This window comes from Camelus dromedarius, chromosome 12 (genome assembly GCF_036321535.1).
Source record: "Camelus dromedarius isolate mCamDro1 chromosome 12, mCamDro1.pat, whole genome shotgun sequence".
NCBI lineage: Eukaryota > Metazoa > Chordata > Mammalia > Artiodactyla > Camelidae > Camelus > Camelus dromedarius.
Window position 1 is genome coordinate 35,172,669 of NC_087447.1, and position 26,354 is coordinate 35,199,022.

General features: G+C 36.5%; 1 protein-coding gene, 1 non-coding gene and 1 pseudogene across 2 annotated transcripts in view; 1 reads left to right on the plus strand and 2 right to left on the minus strand.

Moving 5' to 3' along the window:
- Positions 1 to 556: 556 nt before the first annotated feature.
- Positions 557 to 686, minus strand: LOC116155513 (small nucleolar RNA SNORA11). Its single transcript, XR_004139404.2, has one exon. It is a non-coding gene; the product is annotated as a small nucleolar RNA SNORA11 (small nucleolar RNA).
- Positions 687 to 5,248: 4,562 nt separating this feature from the next.
- LOC105095330 (L-lactate dehydrogenase C chain) overlaps positions 5,249 to 26,354 on the minus strand; it is a 34,633-nt gene continuing 13,527 nt past the window's right edge. Inside the window, exons 5-8 of the mRNA XM_010987456.3 lie at positions 21,840 to 22,013; positions 20,446 to 20,563; positions 11,339 to 11,462; positions 5,249 to 5,413 (exon numbers count right to left, since the gene is read on the minus strand). Coding sequence (XP_010985758.1) covers positions 5,249 to 5,413; positions 11,339 to 11,462; positions 20,446 to 20,563; positions 21,840 to 22,013 — 581 coding nt within the window. The remainder of the gene's footprint in view (positions 5,414 to 11,338; positions 11,463 to 20,445; positions 20,564 to 21,839; positions 22,014 to 26,354) is intronic.
- On the plus strand, positions 5,572 to 6,154 carry LOC105095355 (WW domain-binding protein 2-like; annotated as a pseudogene).

Consider the following 26,354-nt stretch of genomic DNA (forward strand, 5'->3'; position numbering starts at 1 on the left):
ACACACACATATATATGTATATAACTGAGACCAAAGTTTTGCCGAAAATGTCTACCCTGAGTTTTCTTGTTTTTAAGATTTTTTTTTTGAGTAGTTTTAGTTTTACAACAAAATTGACAGGAAGGCACAGAAACTTCCCATATACCCCCTCTCCACACACTTGCATAGTCGTTATTTTTATTTACTAGAATCGTACTTTTTTTTTTTTAAACTAAGGATGAACATACTTCAACACATCATAATCACCAAAGTCCACAATTCACCTTAGGCTGGACAAAAGTATAATGACATAGATATCCATCATTATGATGTCATACAAAGTATTTTCACTGCTCTAAAAAACTTCTCTACTCCAGAATGGCATATGGAATCTCTTTTTTCCCTTGAAAAGAGGTTCAAAGCCTTCATGTCTACAAGACCACTCATGGCCTAACCATGCATGGGCCAGACAGGCTCTAGGTGGCAAATTCCCCCCCTAAATACTGCAGCTTTTCTTCCAATATTGAGCCCTGTCCCGTTGGTCCTGCCTAGCAGCCATTTGGAGGTGCAGGGGGACACGTGTAGGCTATTTGTTCACAGGAGGGCCCCAAGTTTTGCGCCTCTTGTCATAATGAACCCAGGTTCCTGTTGGGTGTGTTATAAACAGAGGAACCACTTCTTCAGGCCCCCTGCTCTGAGAACACCCCAATATCACCATTTCTTGAATGAAAAAAGTTGTAGACTCTAGAGCCAGAAGAGGGAGAGATTAAAGTGAGACTTGACCTAGGGCTTTGTAAAAGGATTGCACACCACATTTTCTAAGCTATACAAATGCTATATAGTCTGCAACATCACAGAATGCAAGCTCTCGGGGCTCTGGCTATTATCTTTTTATAGGGATGGAGCTCAATCCCTCCCAGAAAGACACTTCAAAGCAGAGATAGCAAATAAACCTTTCACTCCAAGGTTTTCTGTATATATTATCTATATATACTTACCTATGCATGCAACTTGAGATAGTCTTGCTGTTTTTCTCCTCTATAAAATAGGTCTAATAATTACTTTTCAGGGTTGTATTAGATTATGTATGCAAAGAAAATTGTTAATATCATTATAATCAATGTTGGTGTTGGTTTTCAGATATGGGTGTCCTTCTTAGCAATGAGGACACTGCTGATGAAAGCATTACAGCTGGTAGGACAAAATGTGTCATGAGGAATTCATATGATTGCCAGAAGCAGCAGTTGACAGCAGCTGATGCTCTATGTGCCTTAAGGATACTTATATCATCTAGACATGAAATCCAGAGCCAATCCTTTAAATCTAATACCATGCCAGGATTAACGGCAATAGAAAGGTAGCTTAAAGACATCTTACAGATACTCCATTAATAAAAGCAAATCATAGTTCAAAGAATGTATTATGATTTACTAAAATATTATGGGTTCAGATCAGGGTAACATTCTTAGAAAGGGGTTAGATCTTTTAAATCCTGTGCTTATCCATTAAAAGTGGAACCCAACTTTATTAGCTATATCAATACTAAAAAGAACTAAACACTAAAATTAATCTAACATGAACAAAGAAGGTAGGGAAATAAAGATGGAGCCTAGGAAATGGGAGAGAGATTTTAAAGGAAAAGGACTATTGTATTTGGTACTAGCAGGACACCTACCAAAACTGATAGGCTGCACACTCTTTTTTTTTCTCCCCCCAGTTTTTTTAACTTGTGAGCTGAGTTTCCTAGTCAAGCAAAGGGGCATCTCATACTATCAATACATGAGTGAAAGTGAAGTGTCAACATGCTTTCACACAGTGACACTTCTAACACGTAGGATACTATCTTAAGAACTAGAAAAAAAATTGTAGAATAGATAAACCAGATTATGCTGTACAGCATGGGGAATATACACAAGAGCTCACAGAAAAAAATGTGACAATGAATATATATATGTTCATGTATAACTGAAAGATTGTGCTCTACACTGGAATTTGATACATTTTTAAATGATTATAAATCAATAAAAAATGTTTAAAAAAAACATAAAAAAAAGAACTAGAAAAAGACCCCCCTCTGGGTAGAACAATTAAGAGGAGTACCTGTTCTTCTGGGATAAGCCAGCAGGGGCTGGATAGGACCCCCCCACCCCCGAACTAGACACAACCTGCACAACCACATGCAGTGGCCTTGCCTCCAACTGAGGAAAACTTGGTTAACTCAATAGCACAGAATACATAACTTACTTTTAATAAGATGCTGACTGCACAGGCCATAGCAACCGATCCAGTTCCTATAATGAAGATCTTACTGTGTGTGATGAATGGCCTCTTCTGAAGTGAATTTTAAGTTCATGCTTGATGGCTGCCATCTTGAGGGAAAACTGTGAAGCCACTTCCAGATTTGGAATTGGCCTTAAGTGAGAGGAGACATATAATAGAGAACTCCTGGGCCCCAGTGGGGAAGAAGGTGCTGCAGACACAACGGGGAGTGACAAACAGGACCAGCAAAGAAGCTGGGTAGTTTCTGGCCAGCAGCCCAGCATCCAAGACGCACACCAAAGGGAGGAGGAGAAAGGTGGGTACAGTAAAGAGGAGTTAAGAGTGAAGGAAGGAAAAAGGGCTGCTCTACCAAAAATGAGACCTACCACCGGGAAGGCTCTTCGGTCCCTCCTCCTTTTTCTCCTCCTCCCCCAGCTCTCAGCTCCAGGACCGAGGCCAGGGTGCGCAAGCCCAGAGTCCACAGGCCCCGGACGCCAGGCGCGCGGGAACTTCCAACCACACTCACACGGATGAAGGGCCAGCCGCCCCTGAGCGAGAAGCATGCCTCCTGGAGGGGACACTGAGCCACCCCTGAGCAAAAGAAATAAACTCCTGCGGCGTGCCCTCGCCTGCTGGTCATCAGCGCTCCTGCAGCCCAGCTCATGGCCGCCCATTCAACAGGAAGATAATGGAGGAAAGCGGCGGGAAAGCTGGTTGAAGTTCAAAGAAGGAAAACCGCTGACTACCGAGGCAGCGTGTAAGGCAGTGTTCCGCTCGTGCAGGCCTTGCAAGGGCCAAGCACCCCTGGCGCAGGCGCGAGGCCAGGGAGTGGACTCTGAGGCACTGCGCTTGCGCCCAGTCTCCTGCGCGCCTGCGCCTGCGCCCAGTCTCCTGCGTGCCCACTGCAGGGTGAGGTTTTTGTGGTTGGCCGACTTCAGAGAGGCTTCTTGGGCTCCAAGTGCCCCAAGTGCAGCAGGCACTGTGAACTAGTGGGCCTTGGCTATCAAACGGAGTACTTGCCCAGAATCCATCCACCAGAGAACACAAGTAAATTTATTTCTAACCATTGTCTAGATGTATCCAAGAAGGGCTTTTTGACTTTTGGTTGGGAATTTTTCACCAGGGCTGTAGGAGAAAGGGATATCAGGGCTTTTTACCACCCACAAATATGAGCTGAAGTAGGAAAAAAAAAAAAAAAAAAAAACCCTCGATGCAAAGGGGACTTTTAAGTAATACACAAAAAACCCTAAGAGTTTGATCAGGGCAGTGCTAGTTGATAACCATATATACGATTGGTAACTACGTCTACAGCTCGTTATTTATGAAGTCGTCAAATATAGAATCTAAAATCTCCCTCTCATCCCTTAGTTTGGGATAACCAAGGTTTCTACTTCTCCCACCACATTCTACCTAATTAACTGTTTTCTAACTCATTTGTGAGTCGTAAAACGTAATACACATCTGGCAAATTCCTTTACAAAATGTAGAGCAGTATTTCTCATCCTTTTTTTCATTATCTTTCCCTCAAGGGCCTTTTCAGACAGACATTATCCTAATGGTCCAGCTCCCCCACCCACCCCCACGTCATGGAATTAAATATTATGGAATGAGAATTTTGTCTGGTAGGGTTGAGCTTTGGAGAGCCAAACCTTTGAAATATCAAAGATTCTTTTTTACCAACCTCCTACCCAAGAACCAATTTTCACCTCCTTGGGGCAATATTTCCCCTGTTGAGAATACATGATGTAGAGCAGTTTTACTTTCTAGAAATTACATCTTGCAGCCTTCCGATCTCTGCAAGGATTTCCTAAAATGAAGTTTTAATTTTAGGAAAAGAGTTGCTTAAAAAAGGCAAAATCCATATAAGTCTCCCCTTTCCCCCCATCCTAATTAAACTCTCTCTCATGACCATATTTTGTACATTCAAGGGAAGAGTTAAAAAGAAAGGAAAGAAAACAAAATAATGGGAAACTAATCATGTTCAGTAGTAGATGACTAAAATGAAAGCTATCAAATAGCAAGAATAACAGATGGTGAACCTTAACTCTCTGGCCAAATGGGTTTGCATCCATGAGAGCCATATTAAGTCTTCAGGGCCTGCATATATGCCTTCTAAGTTTTCGCATTGGTCCTGTCCTAGTCTAATTTGCAAATGGCCTTATTCTTGATTTTTTAGTTTTTGTTTCATTGTATATTTCCTATAGTGGCCTTAAATTCTTTGCGGAATCAAGGAAATAATATATTTTTATATGAAGCACATACACTCCCACCTTGGACACCAAGAGGGAGCTACCAATCGACTGTTATCAAGCATTCATCAATAATCAGTTAGATGAGGTACTCTACTGTGAGATACCTGAGGGAATAAATCATGTCATACTGACCTCATTACCATAACACAGCAAGCATGGTGGCAGTTTGCTGAACAAATAACCTAGAGGATGATCTAAACTCTGTGTGGTATTTCAACAGAGGGACTAAATTAACTATTTGAGTTTACATTAATAGGAATAATACTTGCAGGGTTGAAGACATTTAATTTTTTACACCATAAAATTATATTTCTATTTTCCTTCTGATATACAATCTTAAAAGATAAGTACTTAGTAAAGCTTACATACGGACACAGGGAGTTAATGAAGCAATATAAAGTGAATATGCTGATGCCCTAATGAAAAATGAAGTTTCAATACTAGAAAAAGTGATGTTTTGTGAGAAGAATCATAAGTTCTATATTATAATGGATTATTATACATATTCTACTAAACCTGAAAGCAATGCTTACATATAACTCACATCTGTACAGGTTGGATATCATTAGAATAGAGACATGAGAGATTCATAAAGAGGAGGAATCTCTTTACTATTTCCTTTTTCTAGCCTTGAGAGATTGTAGTTATGTCATAGGTCCAATGTTTTTTATTTTTTACAGATCAGGTGAAAATACTTTCAAAATGTAAAATATACAATCTACTATCTTCTGTTCTATAAAACAGTAGATTAAAAGGTTTTAAAATGTCAGGTCTTTTTGGACATTCCAAAGTGTGCTTGCGCTCTTCTTTAAAAGGGCCTCCTCCTCAGAATTCAAGTTAACTTTCACAACATCTGAGACACCATTTTGCCCCAAGACACAAGGGATACTGAGAAAGATTTCTTCTTTTATTCCATATAAACCCTAAAAGGCAAAATCAGGTTATTATTCAGTAATCTGATATGGAAAAGCAGCTATGCAAGAGAGCTTCCGAATAAGAATATACCAGAGAGACTACGGAGCTCAACAAGAATCACTCAGAGGGCAGCGGTGTGATTCTCAACAATACCAAGAGTATCCTAATGTCCTATGACCACCTAAGAACTTGTGTTTAATGACATGAAGAACATGCCAAAGGCTTCAAAGGGACCAAGAAAGGCACTATCTACTTTACCCCTTACTGGGTCATCTTTCTAAGGAGAAGGATGCCATACAGTCTTACAAAGGACTGCGAGATCAGGCAGCCTATGCTTGGTCAAGAAAACAGTGAAGGCTGAAGCAGGAAGTGACTGGGAAGGCTCTGATTTGTATAAGTTGACCTTTACACTGGGGGATGCCATTGAGTTTGGACAACAGATGCTAACAAGTGGCTTCTCAAGCTTCCAGAGGTGAAGCCTCCAATGGAGCCTAACATTTACAGGTACTCTCACACGCCCAGCAGGGCTTATGTAATTCCTCTGCCAGTCAACAATGGAATGTACCTCTGCCCTCCTGGCTATCACCAGAGATAGAAGACCTCCCGTGTTGGACAGGGCCATGGAATAGGTGAAGTGATGGCCACTGCCCTATCCTGGGGCCATGGATCCTCTAGTCAGAAGCACTGATGTTCCCTCCACTCCTGCAGCTGAAGCCAAGGCTGGAGGCAGCTGCCAGAGTCTATTATAACCTGGGTAACCCCACAGTGGCTACATATCCACAAACCAGCTTCCCCTCCTCCCTAGAAGAGAACACCCAGTAGCTCTCTTACACCCCTCTCTTCCCACCACCCACGGCTTTTTCCTACCCCACCCCTTGGGGTTGAATTAGGGTTGGAGGAGGCAATGGGAAGGTCTTGTTCTTCCTCCAGGTCTGAATGTAAACAGTTACCAGGAACAAGTATTGAGAAAGGGCGAGGCTCCTTAATGCTGGAGTGGTGCCTCCCAGATTCCCACAATAGTTGAGAGAAACCCACAGGCACTACTCAGCCAAGTTTCCCTCTCACCATCTCTGGGGCTCTTCTCAGGAGCTCAGTATCCCTGTTTCACTTTAGTGGCCCACAGAGGACTCCCTAGCCACCTCCTCTATGGCAGTCCAACTCCCTCATTTTGGTAGCCACTTTATACTCAACCTCAGGAACTCCATCAGACTAACCACAGGTCTTCCTTCTGAGGGCCCCCTGCCAAGCTATACTCACATTTACTCCACTCTGGTCTGTGCCGAGCCATGGAAGGCCACTGTCCCACCAGACTGTCAAACCAAATTCCCTTTCCAGCCACATTCCAGCCCCAGTTACACTTGCCTCCCCCTTCCCTTTCCTGTCGTTGGTCATTCTGTTGCTACCTGTGTGTAGCACAATACCTTCTGGAGCTTTAACATGAACTGCCAGGGTGTGGGTGGCCTAGGAAAGTTGCTGGGAAGAAACCCTTCAGCTTCCCTGCTAGTGTTTCAAGAATTTGTTCCCTCTGCTTTCGCTGTCTTTCTTCATACTAGAAGGGCATCTCGGACTAGACCTGGAAATGCATGTCCATCCCATTATGCCATTTGGGGACTGCTGGGTAGACTGGAAACAGGGGTCCTGACCCCCAAGGCCTGGCCTGGCCTCCCCTGTGTGCTGAACATGACCTGCTACCACCCCATCAGCCTACCCTCTTCCCTTTAAGCTCCATGCCTGGTTGGCAGTATGACCCCTGGATGTGCTAAAATTTGCTTCCTTTGCTTCCAGACTAGCCATGAAGTGAGGAAATGGTTATTTAAAGAGAATTCCCTATTTATTTGACAAAAAATCCAGTTAATATTTTAATGCGAAATAAACTGTTGGAAACTTTATTGGCTGAAAATGTGAAGTAATAAAAATGAAGTAACTGGGAAAAATAATAAGAATATACAAATGATTCTGCTCTTAATGTCAAATGTTTAAGTATTTCCTATAAAATATAACTTGTCCATTGACTTGTTCAGTAAAGGCTATGAAATTCCCATATTACTCAATCTCTTTTCGGGAGCATTCATTTGACACCACCCTCACTCTTCTTCAGGAGCCCTCTGCAGGTAACGGCTTTATTCTCCCACAACATCTGAGGAAGAGCATGTGGTATTCATTGTATACTCTTTATTGTCTCTTTCAAATTATTAATCCCTTGCTCTCTTAAAAACAACCAAAAAAATCCCCCACTTTTTTTGGAGACTCATCTTATTCAGCTCCTCTTCCCTCTCCAATGGCCTTCTGTCTTATTCATAAAAATTGACACCTAGCTCACAATCTCCCCTCTCTATCCCAATTTCTGTCATTATCCTTGGTGTCTTCATTGTCCTTGTGGATAAACCAACCAATTCGTTTTCTTTCCAGTTTCTTAATTTCTTTAGCTCATAGGACCTTCTCTTCTAACCCCAAGTATCCTACTCTGAACCTTGTTATGAGGTTCCTCCATATCCAACTTAATTCCTTTCTTGGGTTCATTCTGTAACCCTTTTGCCACACCCTAAGACCCCTGGCCAATTTTTAGTTTTTATAAATATTTCTTAAATTCTTTATTACTCATTCTCTTTTTGTAATTTATTCATTTGTATGTAGATAACATTTAAGGGCACAGATCTTGAGTTTGTCTGTGACCCTTTAGCAGAAGGTTAAACCCATTTTTTGTGTGTGTGTTTGTTTGTTTGGTAGGGAGAGAAGGTAACTAGGTTTCTTTATTTCTTAGTGGAGGTACTGGAGGTTGAACACAGGACCTCGTGCATGCGAAGCAGACACTACCACTGAGCTATACCCTGCTTCCCTCAAACCCATTTTTAACATGTGTACAAACTAAACCTACCTTCATATCTCCCTCTCTCTCCTTCTCTTCTCTCTCCCACTTTAATACTCTACAAGTAAAACCCAAACCCAGATGAATTCAGCTATCTACTTTCTCTATTCCTGCACTCAGATCCCTAGAGAAAACTACACAACAAAGTTGATCTTTAATTTATGTCAAAATGAATGCTTACCAACCTCAAATAAGCATCCACCTGACAGTAATTCTGCCTTTATTTTTTATCAAATTCTTTTTCTCACTATCTACAATGATGATTTCAAATCTTTTCAAACATCTGACTTTCAGAGGATGATTCTGTTCTTGTTTCATTAAAAAGATAGAAGTAATCAGATGCTTCCAATGCCAAACTGACAAATCTACATGGTTCACTACCTATCTTCTCTCTGTTACCCCTATTAAAACAGATAGCTGTCCCTCCTCCTTTCTACAGCTAATACCTTCACCTGTGCTCTGGATTCCACCCTCTCTGCTTATTACTTCTATTTTCAATATCTTCTCTACCATCAACATCTTTTTAAAGGAAAAAAAAACTTGCCTTGCCCTAATTTTCCTAATTACTGCTCTCTTTCCTTAATTTCATAGCCATTTACCTCAAAAGAGCTTTTTACACTGGTTTAAATTTCCCCAGTCTATTTAAGAGATTCTCAGCTAGAGGTGATTTTGCCTCCCAAGGGACATTCAGTAATGTCTGGAGGCATTTTTGATTGTCGAAACTGGTATGCTACTGGTATCTAATGAGTAGGGGTCAGGGATGCTGCTAACACCCCACAATGCAAAGGAGAGCCCCAATAATGAAAAATTATCTGGCCCAGAAGTCAACAGTACCAAAGTAAAGAAAACCCTGGTGTACTCCAATCAAGCTTTTTCATTCCTATTACTTTATTAAACATCTCCTGCTAAGGTTATCAATGACTTCTGTCACTTTATCCTCCTGGCATTTTTAATCCCTACTTTATATGACTTTATATCAACAAACAACAGAAAACCAATCGTTTCATCTTTAAGGCATCTCCTTTCTCTTGGCTACCATGATTCCATGTTCTCTTAGTTTTTCTTTTAACTCTGGCCACCACTGTCAGTTACCTTTGTGGACTCACACATAAACTCAGTTTTTAATACTAAAATTTCTCAATACTCAATCTGCCTTCTCACTTTATACTCTCTCCTAAGGCAAGCTCATTGAAATTCATGGCTTCGGTTACCATGTGTAAGGGATATCTATTTTCTTTGCATGTCCAATATCTCTTCCTCTTTTTTTTTATGTTTACAGAATCTCTCTTTTCCTTTTGGGAACTGCCTCTCCCTAAACTGACAGGTATCACAGTAATGGACAAGTGATCCCAGAAAGAGCAATTATCAAGAAACTAATACGGATAAAGGGAGAGGCAGGGTCCTGATATTATAGGCTCTAAGCCTGCAGCTGCAGGAAGCCATCTTTGTTGCCCCATGGAAGATGTCCACATGAGACTGAAATCCATTAAAGTAAAAAGATAGGGAGAGGGTATAGCTCAGTGACAGAGTGCATGCCTATCATACACAAGGTCCAGGGTTCAATCCCCAGTACCTCCATTAAATAAATAAACCTAATTACCCACCCCCAAAAGATAACAAAGCAAACAGAAAAAAGTAATAAAGTAATAAAATAAAATTAAAAAGAAAAAGAGTGAAGTGGGGAGAGTTTAGCTCAGTAGTAGAGTGCATGCTAGGCATTAAATAACTCCATTAAATAAATAAACCTCCATTAAATCAATAAATAAACCTAATTACCTTCCTCCCAACACACAAATAAATTAAAAGAAAAGGAAAGAAAAGAAAAAGAGTGAAAAGACAAGCCAAGATCATGGAGAGAAAACATAGCTCTTCTAATATAGTTTGAGCACGAAGTTCAAGCCTCCTTGGCATTTCAGTTACATGAGTCAATATATCTTCTTTTTGCTTAAGTTGGCTTCTGTCGCTTTTAACCAAAAGAGTCCTAATACACTGTTTTTACGCTGATGATGCTCACATTTATAACTCCAACCCAAAACTCTTATGAATTCCAGAAGGTTGTACCCAATTGCCTTTTTCTTCTCAGATATTGCAAAGGCACCTCAAATTCAATTTCTCTATAACTGCAAACAGGATCTTCAAACCTGATTCTCTTTGAATATGCCCTTCCTCAGTGGATTATATCACCATCTATCTAACTATGCAAAACAGAAACTGAAGAATGACCTTTATCTCCCTCATTTTCCACTTCATTCCATTATCAAGACCTATGATTTTTACCACCTAAATACAGAGTATCTCAAATTTGGCCCCTTCTCTTCACCTCTATTATTACCATCCTCTCTATTCTGAGCTACTCCATAGCCTCTTCACACGTCTGCCCACATCTACTCTTGTCCTCTTCAAATCTGTTTTGTCCATTCACAGCCCCAGGAATCTTTTTAACAAGAACAACAAAAAAGATTGTAAAACCAGTCCCTTGTTTAAGTTCCTTTAGTGGCTTTCCATAGCTCTTATAGTAAGGACCCAAACTCCTTTATAAAGAAGGCTTTCTGTGGCCTGACCCTGCTTACTTCCTTCCTCAAGCCTCACCATGCACTTCCCTTTGCTCCCTTTGCTCTGTGCATTTCAAAAACTGACCTTTTCAGAGCCTCAGGTGCCGTCCACCTATAGCTACCTCAAGTCCCCTGCACTTGTGTTCCCTCTGCTTGGAATATTAGTCCAGCATTCCAAGTCAAGTCCTATACATTATTCAGATTAGGTCACATTTTACTTCCTTAGGAAATCTTACCTATCCACCACCCTTGCCCCCTCCCCAAAGTAGTTAAAGTTTCTTCTATACTCTTAGGACTTTATAGTTTGTCATCATAGCACTCGCCAAAATGTGTTGTTATATATTCACTTTTGTAATTGTTTTATTAAGTTCCTTTCTTTCACTAAACTCTATGAGGTCAAGGCCTTTATTTTGTTCACCAGTATATTCTCAACATTTTATATAATGCCTGGCACATAGTAAGGACTTAACAATATTAAAGGAAAGATGATAAGTGAAGATTCTATTTAAGCCTACCTTAACCATAGTAGAAACTGGATGCACTCTCCTAAGATTTTTCAAAATTGATCTTACCAGATCTGTCACAGACAGTCCAATAGCCCAAGAGGTATACCCCTTCAGCTTGATAATCTCATAGGCACTACAGTTGTGGAAAGTAAGAAAGTCAAATTCATGAGAAGATGACACAGAGAGAACATAGTATTTTTCAAGCATCCATTACAAAGCAACCTACATGTCAATGCCACTCTTAAAATTTTTCTCAGAAATTTCTTCTTGAAGTTATTTATGAATAGGCAATAAAATTTCTATATTATTCTCATAAACTTCATTATTCATTTTAAATAATAATTTGCCCTTTGTTTATGATAAAGGTAGAATACTAGGTCATTTGTGCAACTCAAAATGAAATGTGTTAATTTTTTTTTTATTGTTGTTTAAATACTTAAACAGAGAATCAGATCACCTTGAAAGTTAGCATATATAACCTGCTGACCACTTAAAATTGTTACTAGGGTTCCAATGTAACTTTAAACTTAATATAATTATAGGCTAAGTGTACATATCAACAATATGTGGAAATACGGGGAAATGTTAATGATACATTTTCAAAGGAAAATAGTATAGTTCTAAACATGCAATTTCTTATCTCAGGCTTGAATAAAACATAATATATTTTCCTAGGAACTTTCAAATTATATCAGTCCACTAAATTATTAATAGTGATTATTTTTGAGTGATAGGCTTACAGGTCATACTATCTTCTTTATGCTTAGGAATTTTCTTATTTTCTACAATAAATAGGTATTTTATTTTTGCATTGCCACCAATAGCAGTCTCAGGTTTGGACTGACAGTCAAACTCAAAGGACAAAGAGGTTTTAACTTAGCACTAAGTTTATATATTTTTGAGAAAAGGATCCAGGACAAGAAACACAGAATGTACAGCATCATTATTTGTATGAGGCAGTCTTGCAACCACCTAGGCACAGTTTTAAGGCCCCAGGCCTACATACAACACACTCAGTTGCAAAAGATAAGACTGATGTGTAAATGGACCAGCTAGGCACAGGAAAGCTGGGCCTGGACTATACTTATTGTGATGTCCTGTGATTTGACTATCAATCCAAAACCATGGACACTATTAGAGGCACTGAAGAGTGGTATCAAAATTAAGATTAACTTTCAGATTCTTAATTCAATATAACCAAGACTCTGTGGGGTAAGTAAAAGGAAAGGGAGGAAGGTTTTGCCTAGTAATTGATTGATTGGTGATGCATGAATTGAAGAAAGCTCTGCAGTAGGTAACTGGGGACAAATCTTTCCAATGGAATCTGGATGACACGTTTGTCCTGTCAGGAGTTAACAAAAATAGCTTGAGAAAGAAAAGAGGGTTGAAAAAAAATGGATAAAAACACAATCCTTTAGTAGTTATTAACCATCCTAATGAAATGAAAACTGCTGGTGTAAAATGAAGATAAAGAACGAAAACCATTTTTATATACAGAAAACCCTCCATACAAAAACTACCAGAGCTGATAGACAAATTCAGCAAGGTAGCCAGTTACAAAATTAATATACAGAATTCCACTGCATTTCTTTACACGAATAATGAAATACCAGAAAGATAAAGTAAAAAAAAGCAATCCCTTTTAAAATTGCATCAAAAAATAAAATACTTAGGAATAAACCTGACCAAGGAGGTAAAAGACTTATACGCTGAAAATTATAAAACACTGATAAAGGAAATTAAAGATGATTTAAAGAAGTGGAAAGATATCCCATGCTCTTGGATTGGAAGAATTAATATTGTTAAAATGGACATACTACCCAAAGCAGTCTACAGATTTAATGGAACCCCTATCAAATTACCCATGACATTTTCCACAGAACTAGAAGGAACAATCCTACAATTTGTATGGAATCACAAAAGACCCAGAATTGCTAAAGCAATACTGAAGAAAAGGAATGAAGCTGCAGGCATAATCCTCCCAGACTTCAGACAATACTACAAGGCTACATAATTAAAACAGCATGGTACTAGCATAAAAACAGACATATGGATCAACGGAACAGAACAGAGTGCCCAGAAATAAACCCATACACCTACGATCAATTAATCTTTAACAAAGGAGGCAGGAATATACAATGGAGAAAAGACAGTTTCTTCAGCAAGTGGTGCTAGGCAAGTTGGACAGCCGTATGTTAATCAATGCAGTTAGAACACTCCTTCCCACCATGCACAAAAACAAACTCAAAATGGCTTAAAGACTTAAATATAAGATAGGACACTGTAAATCTCCTACAAGAAAACAGATAAAACATTCTCTGACATAAATCATAGCAATGTTTTTCTAGGTCAGTCTACCAAGGCAATAGAAATAAAAGCAAAAATAAACAAATGGGATCTAATTAAACTTACAAGCTTCTGCAAAGCAAAGGAAACCATAAACAAAACAAAAAGACAACCTAGACAACCTATGGACTAGAAGAAAATATTTGCAAATGATGCAACTGATAAGGGCTTAACTTCCAGAATATACAAACAGCTTATACAACTCAATAACAAAAACATAAACAACCCAGTCAAAACATGGGCAGAAGACCTAAATAAACATTTCTACAATGAAGACAAACAGACAGCCAATAGGCACATGAAAAGATGTTCAATATCACTAATTACTAGAGAAATGCAAATCAAAACCACAAGAAGGTATCACCTCACATCAGTCAGAATGGCCATCATTAAAAAGTCCACAAACAATAAATAGTGGAAAAGGTGTGGAGAGAAAGAACCCTACTCCACTGTTGGTAGGAATGTAATTTGGTGCAACCACTAAAGAAAACAGTATGGAGATTTCTTAAAAAACTAAAAATAGACTTATCATATGATACAGCAATCCCACTCATGGGCATATATCCAGAGATAACTCCAATTTGAAAAGACACATGGACCCCATTGTTCATAGCAGCACTATTTACAATAGCCAGGGCATGGAAGCAACCTAAATGTCCATCAACAGATGAATGGATAAAGAAGATGTGGTATATATATATATATATATATATATATATATATATACATACACATACAGTGGAAAACTACTCAGCCATAAAAAGAATGAAATAAGATGTCATTGGCAGCAACATGGATGGACCTGGAGATTATCATACTAAGTGAAATAAGTCAGACAGAGAAAGACAAATATCATATGATATCACTTACACGTGGAACCAAAATCAAAATGACACAAATGAACATATTTACAAAACAGAAAGAGACTTGTAGATACAGAAAACAAATTTATGGTTACCAAAGTGGAAAGTGGGGGGGGAGGGATAAATTGAGTTTGGGATTAACGGATACAAACTATAACAGAACAGATAAACAAGGTCCTACTATATAGCACAGGGACCTGTATTCAATAACTTGTAATAACCTATATTGAAAAAAATATATGTACATATATAACTGAATCACTATGCTGTACACCAGAAACTAACACAACATTGAAAATCAACCATACGTCAATAAAAATAAAAAATTCTTAAAAGAACAAGCAGTTTTAAGGCTGATATTTTAAGATGAAAAATGACAAATATTGTAAACTAAATGCTTTATTCAGAACCTGGAAGCACATCCTATTAAATCATGATATCACTCCCCTGCAATTGCTGGTTAGGCACTGGAAAACTGGAGGCTATAATTTAAAATAATTGAGTCATTTTTAGATAAACATTAGCAGTATCCTGAGGATTCTTTATAATTATAGATCCTCTGCTAAATGACCAAGGGGTAAATGCATTTTGGATACTGCATTATTGAGAGGACTTATTGGAATGAGTACTGATCTGTAATGTGCTACAGTATTTAGTATTCAAATCACAAAGGACTTCAGTGGAAAATGTTATCTTAATCATTACTTCCTTATGGCAATAGTATTTCAAGTTAACAAGAAAATAACCATAGTACAATTACCAGGGCTTGGACAGACAAAAGGCTAACAGCGTGACATCCCTATAAGAAGTTGATGGGCTATTCCATGACATTTGGAAACCAATATTGGCTATAACATGTTTCTCCATAGCTGTGTTATGGTTGTGCCTCCAGATCAGGTAGATTCCTGCATTTACTAGGAGATGGCCTCTAATAGCCCCTATAGCTGGAAATACATGGTATATGGGTAAGGGACATTTTTGTTGAGGAAGATAAAAAATGATACTGTAACATGTTTCATTTGCTAGGCATTAATTTAATCTCCATCCAAAGCTCTGTGGCATAACAAAGGGTGTGTAGGTGCCCTTAAGGAAATTTAAGAAAATGAAATATATCAGTAACAATTATCAACGTGAAAAGACACTTTGGGAAATTGACCTAAAACTTCCAATTGATGTGATCCCTATGGAAACAGTTTGACTAGAAGAGGAAATACATTTGCTTTAGAGATTAAATATTGAACACACAAGTAAATATCAATAACTTGCAATATTTCAAACTATCAATAACTTTTAATAAGGTACAAATGACAGCAAATAAAAGGGCAAAATAAGATAGTACAATTAGTTAAGAACTGCCAAAACATCTAGGGAGGAATTCTGGTTACCTACTGGATCTTATAGATCCTGGTTGTTATAAGTATACTAACTTATCTTTTTTATGTATAAAATATTAGGACATGTTTGTCACAGGAACTATGAGGAAAATATGGTGCATAGATAATCACTCAGGTCATGGTGGAGTATCATGGGTAAAGGGTTAACAGCAGGTATGGACCCTTTCCAAAAAGGCAAGAGTATCTGGGAAGATGACTTCGAGATTGCTTTTTCACAAAACAGTTTTCTAGGTAAAAAAAAAAAAAAAAAAATTAAATACTGATGGATTCTGGGAATATGGAGAAGTAGGAAGCACCATGAATCTCTCTCCCCACCTAGACAGTAATTGTATTGCCAGAATCTGTCTGATATAACTTTGGGGGGAACTCTGGAGTCTTCTGAAAACCTGAAAATTCCAGGGGAAGGCTTGCTGTTAAATTGTGGTTAATTTTAGCCAATATCAGTTCTTAGCACGGTAGCAGCTGTTTATGGTACCCAAAGCAGCTTGTGCACAGCCTGCAAAAAAAACCTTTTCCTCCAAATATCAGTGATCTGTTCTCTAACGGCTGATTACTGCTTCTGATAACAGAGGTGCAGACAAAAGAATTTAAAGGGCAGGCACACTTTCCTTCTTCCCTTATTATTTCTTTTCCCTCTTTTGAGAGACAAACATTAAAGTCTAGAATATACATAAGCAACTGCATATTTGGGGGAAATTAGAAAGTAACTACATATGCCCAAGGAAAAGCACAAGCTCAGACACTTCTTAACTCATTCAATGATGCTAGCATCACCCTGATACCAAGGCCAGACAAAGTCACTATAAGAAAAGAAAACTACAGACCATTATCCCTTATGAATACTGATGCAAAAATCCTCAACAAAATACTAGCAAACCAAATTCAGCAGTATATTTTACAGATTACACACCATGACCAAGTGGGATTTATTCCTGGAAATGCAAGGATGGCTCAACATACCAAAATCCATCAATGTACTACACCACATTAAAAGAATAATGGAGGAAAACCACATTATCATCTCAAATGATGTAGAAAAATCATTTGACAAAATTTAACAGTTTTTCATGATAAAAACATTCAAGAAGCTAGGAATAGAAGAAAACTACCTCAACATAATAATATATCTACTTACAGATAACATGATCTTATGCAGAAAACCATAAAGATTCCACATACACAAAAAAACTGCTTAATTAATAAACGAATTCAGCAAAGTAGGAGGATACAAAGTTAACATTAAAAATTGCATTTCTATATAATAACAATAAACAATCTGAAAATGAAATTAAGAAAACAAGCCCCTTTACAGTAACATCAAAAATAAAAACTACTTAGGAAATGACTTAACCAAGGAGGTGAAAGACTTGTACAATGAAAACCACAAAACACTGCTGAAAGAAATTAAAGACATAAACAAAAGGAAATACATCCTATGTTCATGGATTGGAGAGTTAGTATTATTAAGATGTCAATACTACCCAAAATCATCTATAGATTCACTGAAATCCCCATCAAATTCCCAAAGATATTTTTTGCGGAAATAGAAAAACTCACCCTAAAATTCATATGGAATCTCAAGAGACTCTGAAAAGCCAAAACGATCTTGAAAAAGAAGAACAAAGCTGAAGGACTCACACTTCTGATTTCAAAACTTACTACAAAAGCTACAGTAATCAAAACAGTGTAGTACTGGCATCAAGACAAACATATAGACCAGAGGGATAGAATAGAAAGCCCAGAAACAAACCTACATTTCAATGGTCAATTGATTTTCAACAAATGTGCCAAGACCACACTCATTGAAAACGACAGTTTTTTCAACAAATGGTGCTAGGGAAACGATATCCACATGCAAATGATTAAAGTTGTACCCTTACCTAATATTTACAAAAATTAACTCAAAATGAATCAAAGATCTGAATGCAAGACCTATGACTCTCTTACATGAAAACATAAGGCAAAAGCTTCATGACACTGCATTTGGCAATGATTTCTTGGATAGAATACCAATGGCAACAAAAGAAAAAAAAAGACAAATGGACTTTAAGAACAACTTTTAATTTTTTGTACGTCAAAAGACACTATGAAAAGAGTAAAAAAAAAGAACCTACAGAATGGAAAATATTTGTAAATTATCTGAAAAAAGACTAATATACAGAATACAGAAAGGACTCTTAAAACTCAACAACAGTAAAAACAAACAACCCAATTCAAAAATGTGCAAAATACTTGAATAGACATTTCTCTAAAGAAGATATACAGATGGCCTATAAGCACATAACAAACTGTTCATCACTAATCAAGGAAATGCAAATCAGAGCTACAATGAAACACTACCTCACATCCATTAGGATGGCTACTATCAAACAGAAAATAACAAGTATTGGTGACAATGTGGAGAAACTGGAGTCCCTGTACACTGTTGGTGGGAATGTAAAATGATATAGCCACTGTGGAAAATAGTATGGTGGTTCCTCAAAAAAGTAAAAATAGAATTACCATATGATGCAACAATTCCACTTATGGGTATATACCCAAAAGAACTGAAAGCAGGGTCTTGAAGAGATATTTGTATACCCATGTTCATAGCAGCATTATTCACAATAGCTAAAGCATGAAAGCAAACCAAGTGTCCATTGGCAGATGAATGGATAAGCAATATGTGGGGTGTGTGTGTATATATATTCACACACACACACACAATGGAATATTATTCAGCCTTTAAAAGTAAGGAAACTGACATATGCTATAACATGGATGAACCTTAAGGATATTATGCTAAGTGAAATAAGTCAGTCACAAAAAGACAAATACTGTATGATCCCACTTACATGAGGTAATTGGAGTGGTCAAACCATAGAAGCAGAAAGTAGCATTGTGGTGGCGAGGGCCTCAGGAGAGAAGGTAAAGGGGAGGGATTGTTTCATGGATATAGAATTTCAGTTTTACAATATGAAAGGAGTTAGGAGAGGGATGGTAGTGATGGTTACACAAGATTATTAATGGTTTTAATACCACTGAACTTAAAATCACTTAAAATGATTAAGATCGTATATAATATGTTACGTATATTTTATCATAATAAAAATCAGAAAAAATAAAATAAATACATAAATTATTTAAGATAAATGTGGAATAGTAACCATAACCTTAACAGAACAAGGTTATCAGCATTGTATATTATGTAACACTTGACTTCTGCATTGCACCAGGACTAGAAGACCTGGCACAAGCATGCAGATCCTGAGGGCTATGGGACAAGAATGGTATTAAAACTTGTTGGTAAACAAATGCTGTGGCTTCCTATGCTGAGGTCTGCCCTCATCATTTACAACTAGGTATGCCTCATGTAGTGATAGGGCCTGGAAGCTATACCTGAGCATTTGCAACACCTCCTAAAGAAAATGCAATATTCCATACTGTGTTTTCTATCCAGTATCATTTGACTAAGCTAGATAAACTTAACTCTAGATTAAAGCCTATTATATATACTGTGAATTTGAGTCTGAACTCCAGACCACTATCTGTAGCCATGTACTTATTTTATTTTTTTATAACTGTGGTAAAATTTGCCATTTAAACCATTTTAAGCATACAGTTCAATGACATTAAGTACATAATATACCACTATCACCACCATCCTTTCCAGAACTCTTTCATCTTCCCAAAATGAAACTCTATACCCATTAAAGTGGTCATGTGCTTCAATAATCAGAAAATAATATAATTTATTTTTAAACCAAATGTCATTTATAAAACTAACCCATAATCACCTTTTTGTTATATTGTGTGCCTTTCTAGTCTCTACCCTAACTCTTAAAGATTTTTGTAAGGCTGTTATCATAAATATACATTCAGTAGACTTGTGGCTTTTGTAGATTTAATGTTCTAGTTCTGAATATCCAAAAGTGATTTCTAAGTTACTAATATGTATCTTGGCTAAAGCATGAAGGAGAATCATGCTGTTAAGGTGATGTATATGAAGTCAGGGTCTTCATTTATAAGTAAACCTAGTTAACTTCTGATCATCTGCATCAGTTTCATGTTTCTTTTCATCAAGTCTTCTGATGAACACTTAATAAGTTCAAGGTACCATTTTACATGTACTAAGTCATTTACCCTTCATAATAGCCCTCAAAGGTAGGCTCTATCACTACCCCATTTTTGAATATGAGAAAACTGACTTTTGATATTTTAAATAAACTCCCAATACCACACCACTAATAAATGGTGAAGTTAGGTTTGAAAAAACCTGGGCAACCTGGTTCCAAGGTCCATGCTCCTAATTACTACCCTATTTTGCCCTCAAACACTTATGAAGTGAAAACTACATCTTTTCTATTGACAAATGCCCCCATAAGAAAGCTATGCATTATGTAAGTCTGAATTTGTATACTTACAGAATGTTATTTATCTCACAAAAGCAAAGATAATTTATATACTTTTGTCTGTGAACTTTGTTCTTAAGATTGATTATTAAGGCATTAAGAAAATGAATGAGTACTGTTACCTTCCAACAACTTGTTGATGGATATTTTTCCAGTGGTCCTTGTCAGAATCAGTTCCTAATTTAGGGTCTAGAGTCTTCAGAGCAACACCAGCAACATTTACTCCACTCCATAAGGGCACTAAAAGAACAAAATCTCAGAATAAACTCTCCTTGCCAGTACTGCATCAGTTGTTGAAGTTCAGTGGGTTGTTTTTTTATATAAAATTAGGTTACAATCTTACACCATATATAAAAATAAGTTTCAAATGGACAAAAGAGGGAAATGCATAACATAAAATTATAAAATATTAGAAAATACATAGTAGAATTTATTTGTAATTGTGTGACATTTTAGGAGACATTTTAAAGCAAGATACACACATGGAATCCATAAAGAAAATAATCTGTAAGAAATGATAAAATATTACAAGCAAAGAGAGAAAAGAATAATAAATTAATACCATATTATTAAATCATACATGGTTTTTCAAAATAAAATCATGGAATATTAAATGGGAGAAATTAAAACATATCTGGGAAAATAATTTTCAGGATGAAGGGCTGAGTAAAGACAATAACACAAGCCAACAAGGTCAAATTAAGGCACTGGTCAAAGAAATATTTGTTTAAGTCAAATCAAATGTATTTATAATACTACAACCCTTGAAACATAAAGAGAAGGGCTCATTAAATATTTTGAATAAACGAATGATTGAATGAATGAACAAATGGAGCCTATTTTCAACAGGTTTATTGGCATTATGGAAAGAAGATTTACACATATATAACATAATTAGAGAACACTGTAAGTATGAAGTTCTAATCATGTAGTACAGATTAAATGTTTCAGTTAAAAGAAAATGGTTGGTGTGATCCAAGTAATAGTTTAAGTCACATATTAAACAATATTATTTCTATGAAAAGTCTGGAATAAACAAATCTACAGAGTGAGAAAGTAGACTAATGGTTGCCTGGAACTAGGGTTGGGGTGAGTGCAGGAGTGAGTTTTTTGGGGTGTTAAAAATTTTCTATAGTTAGATTGCGGTGATGGTTGCACAACTCTATGAATATACTAAAACCCAGTGAATTATACACTTTAAATGGGTAAATTTTATGGGATGTGTATTATATCTTAAAAACTCTGTTTTAAAGATCACAATAAATGAAAGTGCTCCAGAAAAGAGAAACACTCACTGACTTTCAAAATAGCTATACACTTTATGCACTATTTTGTAAGAGGTAGCTAAATCAATGACACAAAAGACCGAAAGTAAAGGAATAGAAAAAGATACACCAGGAAAGTATCAATAAAATGAAAGTGTGCAGCTATATTAATATCAGAAAAAATAGAATTTTAAAGAAAATAAGCATTATTAAAGCTAAGAAGTGTGAATCCATAATGAGCTTATACTTACCACTAGAATCACCATGTTCTCCAATAATCCAACCATGGCAGCTTGTGGGATGTACACCCAACTTCTCTCCAATTAGGTAACGGAAACGCGCAGAGTCTAGATTACAACCACTTCCAATTACACGAGATACAGGTAAGCCACTTATCTTCCAGACAACGTATGTCAAAATATCCACTAGGAAGAAAAAGTTCTTGTTAGAAAAAGATTCATAGTAACTTCCTTTTACAATTTTCTTTTTTGAATAGATAGACCAATTGTCTTAGAATCAAAAAAAAAAAAGTTCAAAGTGAAGCAAATACAAAGTTAAAAGAGGAGCAAATCAACAAAGAAATATGGATAATCTGTCACATAGGTTTTTAAAAGGTTAAATTATTCACTATCAGAATTTTAAAGCAAAAAATTTTTTGCAATGTTGTATGTGCCTATCTGTATATTTAATAATCAGTGAATTATACCTCCTTAAGAGTACCTGGATTTTTCCTCTCCATCACCACAGCCTTATCTAAGCTATCAGAATCTCCTACTTAGAATAAGGCCTAGAATATAGCAAAATTAGGGCTATATGGAGGTTTGCACATGCTCAGGAAAAGATCCTAAGCTTTAGCTCTGTCTAACCTTTAGGCTATGTTCAAGCAGGAAGTGAAGGCTAAGGCACAGTTATAAACTGCCTGGCTGAGTGCTGAAGGCATGCCCCAACATGCACACAGCAAAAGGCAACATGCCTTCCAGCAAATACTGGGAGATATCTTTTGGGTCCAAACATTTAAGGAAAGTTCTCTTCAATCATTAGCTGACCACTAAACAAATGGAACAAAGACTTCTGTGTCTATCCACAAAAAGATTACAGACTTGTAAGTTATGAAACAAACAAACAACAACTACAACAAGCATCAACAAAAACAAACCCTGAGAGGGAAGAATCTGATTTACAGATTTTTCCTATTATACTTTTTTAATGTCCAGGTTTCAATAAAAATTATGAGGCATGAGACAAAATAAGGAAATATGGATCATACAAAGGAAAAAAAGCAATCAACAGAAACTGTCCCTGAGGAAGCCCAGATATTGAACAACTAACCTATCTTCAAGTCCACTGAGTCTTTCTTCTGCCTTCTCAATCTGCTGTTGAGTCCCCATAGTTAACTTTCATTTCAGTTAACTTTTTAACTTCAGAATTTCTATTCAGTTTTTTAAAAATAATTTCTATTTATTAATATTCCCTATTTGGTGAGCCATCAGTTGCATATTTTCTTTAGTTCTTTAGACACAGTTTGCTTTAGCTATTTAAACATAGTTAAAATAGTTGATATAAAGTATTTGCCTGATAAATCTTTATTCAATTACTCTGGCTAGAACTTCCAGCATGATGTTGAATAGAAATGGTGAAACCAAGCATCACTGTCTCATTCTGGTCTTAGGGGAAAAAACTATTCAGTCTTTCACCATTGAAAATGATGCTAGCTGTACATTTTTCATAAATATCTTTTATGAGACTGACGAAATTTCCCCCTATTCACTGTTTACTAAAAGATTCTTTTTTAAAATCATAACTGGGTCAGGAATTTTGTTTAATGACTTTCTGTACCTATTAGCCTTTTTATCATTATATAATATTCTTCTTTGTCTCCAGCAATAATTTTTGTGTTAAATTCTAATGTCTGTGATATTAGTACAGCCACTCCAGCTCTTTTGGTTCCTGTATATGTGGAATACCTTTTCCCATCCTTTTACTTTCACCTTACTGTGTCTTTAAATCTAAAGTGAGTCACTTATAAGTAGGCAAGAAAAAGAAATAAAAGACATCTAAACTGGATATGAAGAAGTAAAACTATCTCTATTTGCAGTTGACATAATCCTATATGTAGAAATCCTAAGCACACACTCACAAAAACCATTAGAGCTAATAAATGAATTCAGTGAAGTTGCAGAATACAAAATCAAGACTCAAAAATCAGTTGTATTTCTTACACTAGCAATAAACAATCAAAAAAGGAAAATAAGAAAACAATTCAGTTTATGGTAGAATCAAAAATAATAAAACACTTAGGAATAAATTTAATGAAGGAAATATGAGACTTGTACACTGAAAACTATAAAACATTGCTGAAAAAAATAAAGAAGACATAAATAAATGGAAACACATCCCTTGTTCACGGATTGGAAAAATTACTATTGTTAAGGCGGCAATACTCCCCAAAGCAATTTACACTTTCTGCTCAGTCCCTATCAAAATTCCAATGGCCTCTTATGCAGAAATGAAAAAAAAATCCTAAAATACATATGAAATCACAAGAGGCCCCAAAGAGTGAAAACAATCTTGAAAAAGAAGAGCAAAGCTGAAAGACTCATACTTCCTGGCTTCAGAAATTTCTACAGAGCTACAATATTCAAAATAGTATGATATTGGCATAAGGATGGACATATTAATAAATAGAATAGAACTGAGATTCCAGAAATAAACACAATTATGGCTAACTGATTTTAGCAAGGATGCTAAGACAATTCATTGGGGTAAAAATAATCCCTTCAACAAATGTTGGGACAACTGGATCCATATGCAAAATAATGAAGCATGATCCTTATGTCACATCATGTACAAAGTTAATTCAAAATGTGTCAAAGACCAAAATAAGAGCTATAAATATTGGGTACATCTTCATGTACCCTTTGATTTGGCAATCATTTATTAGGTATGACACCAAAAGGAAAAATAATTAAATTGCAATTCATCAAAGTTAAACATTTTTGTGCATCAAAGTACATTATAAAGAGAGTGCAAAGACAACCCACAGAATGGGAGAATATATTTGTAAATCATATAGCTGATGATTCTTGTATCCAGAATATATAAAGAATCCTTAATAATAAACAACCAAATGACAACCAAAGCAATTTTAAAATGAGCAAAGAACTCGAACAGATGTTACCCCAAAGAAGATATACAAACAGCCAACAAGCACTGAAAAGATGCTCGATGTCATTAGGCACTAGGGAAATGCAAATCAAAACCACAATGAGATAAATCCACTAGGATAGCTAAAATAAAAAATAGAGAAAAACAAGTGTTGGTGGGGTTATGGAGAACTGGAACATTCATATATTGCTGGTGGGAATGTGAAATAGTACAACCACTATGGAAAACAGTTTGGCTGCTACTCACTAATTAAACATAGAATTATCAAATGACCCAATATTTCCTCTCCTAGGTATGTACCCCAAAGAGTTGAAAACAGGTGTTCAAACAAAAGTTAGTACATGAATAGTAGCACTGTTCACAATAGCTAAAAGGTAGAAACAACTCAAATGTCCATCAACTGATGAATGGATAAATAAAATGATATATCTATACAGTGGAATATTATTCAGTATAAAAAGAAATGAAGTACTGATGTATGCTGAAACACAGATGAACCCTAAAAACATTAATTTGTGAAAAAAGCTAGAGCTGAAAGGACAAATATTGTATGATCCCATTTATATTAAATATCCAGAATAGGCAAATTCATAGACACAGAAAACAAACAGTAGTTTCTAGGGAATGGAAAGGGGAAAATGGGAAGTGACTGTTTAACAGGTGCAGGGTTTCTATTTTAGGTGATGTAAAAGTCTGGGCACTAGACTGTTATAGCAGTTGCACAAAATAAAATGTACTTAATGCCACTGAATAATATACTTTAAAATGGTTTAAATGGTAAACTTATGTAATGTATATTTCACCTTAATTAAAAATAGACTTTAATGCAAAAATTATTACTAGAGACAAAGAAAGATAGCATGATAAGAAGGTCAATAGAGGCAGGGGGGGGAAAGCATTTGACAAAATTCAACACCCATTCATAATTAAAAAAAAAACAACTCTTTGCAACTATGAAGAGAAGGAAATTTTATGAAAAACCCACATTAAATATCATACTCAATGATAAAAGACTGAATGAAGTCCCCATAAGATAAGGAACTAGGTAAGTATATCCACTCTCAACACTTGTTGTGCAACGGTGTCATGGACACATATCACTAATACCAGAGGGTACAGATATAAACAGTATTTTTTGAAGAAATCTTAGAAGCAGAGAAGTAGGGAACCATACTCTGTACATTGAATTCTCATTTTTCCAGAGTATAGGTTAGGCACAGATTTTCTGTACACAAAATGGCCAAGGGAAGAGGACCCTCCCATGGTGGGCAAGCTGGATGTTCTCTTGAAACTCTTCTAAGAGCAAGAGTGAGCCCCACCACCACATTATGTTACATATCTATATGTTAGCTTTGGAGGGAGAAGGAAACCCCTAGTTTCCTTAAGTAACAAGAAATTTATCAAGGGGTAGCTGGGTCAAGGAACAATGGTAAGAAGTAAGTATTTCCAGGGCCAAGGGATATAAACCAAAGGCCCTGAAAAGAATCTTGCATGCTAGAAATGCTGACATCAGCTTAAGACCTTGCTGTCTTTCCACAGGCTGGCTCAGTTCAGCTAATCCAGCTCTTTGTAAGTTGTTATCAGCATAAAATAGATGGTTC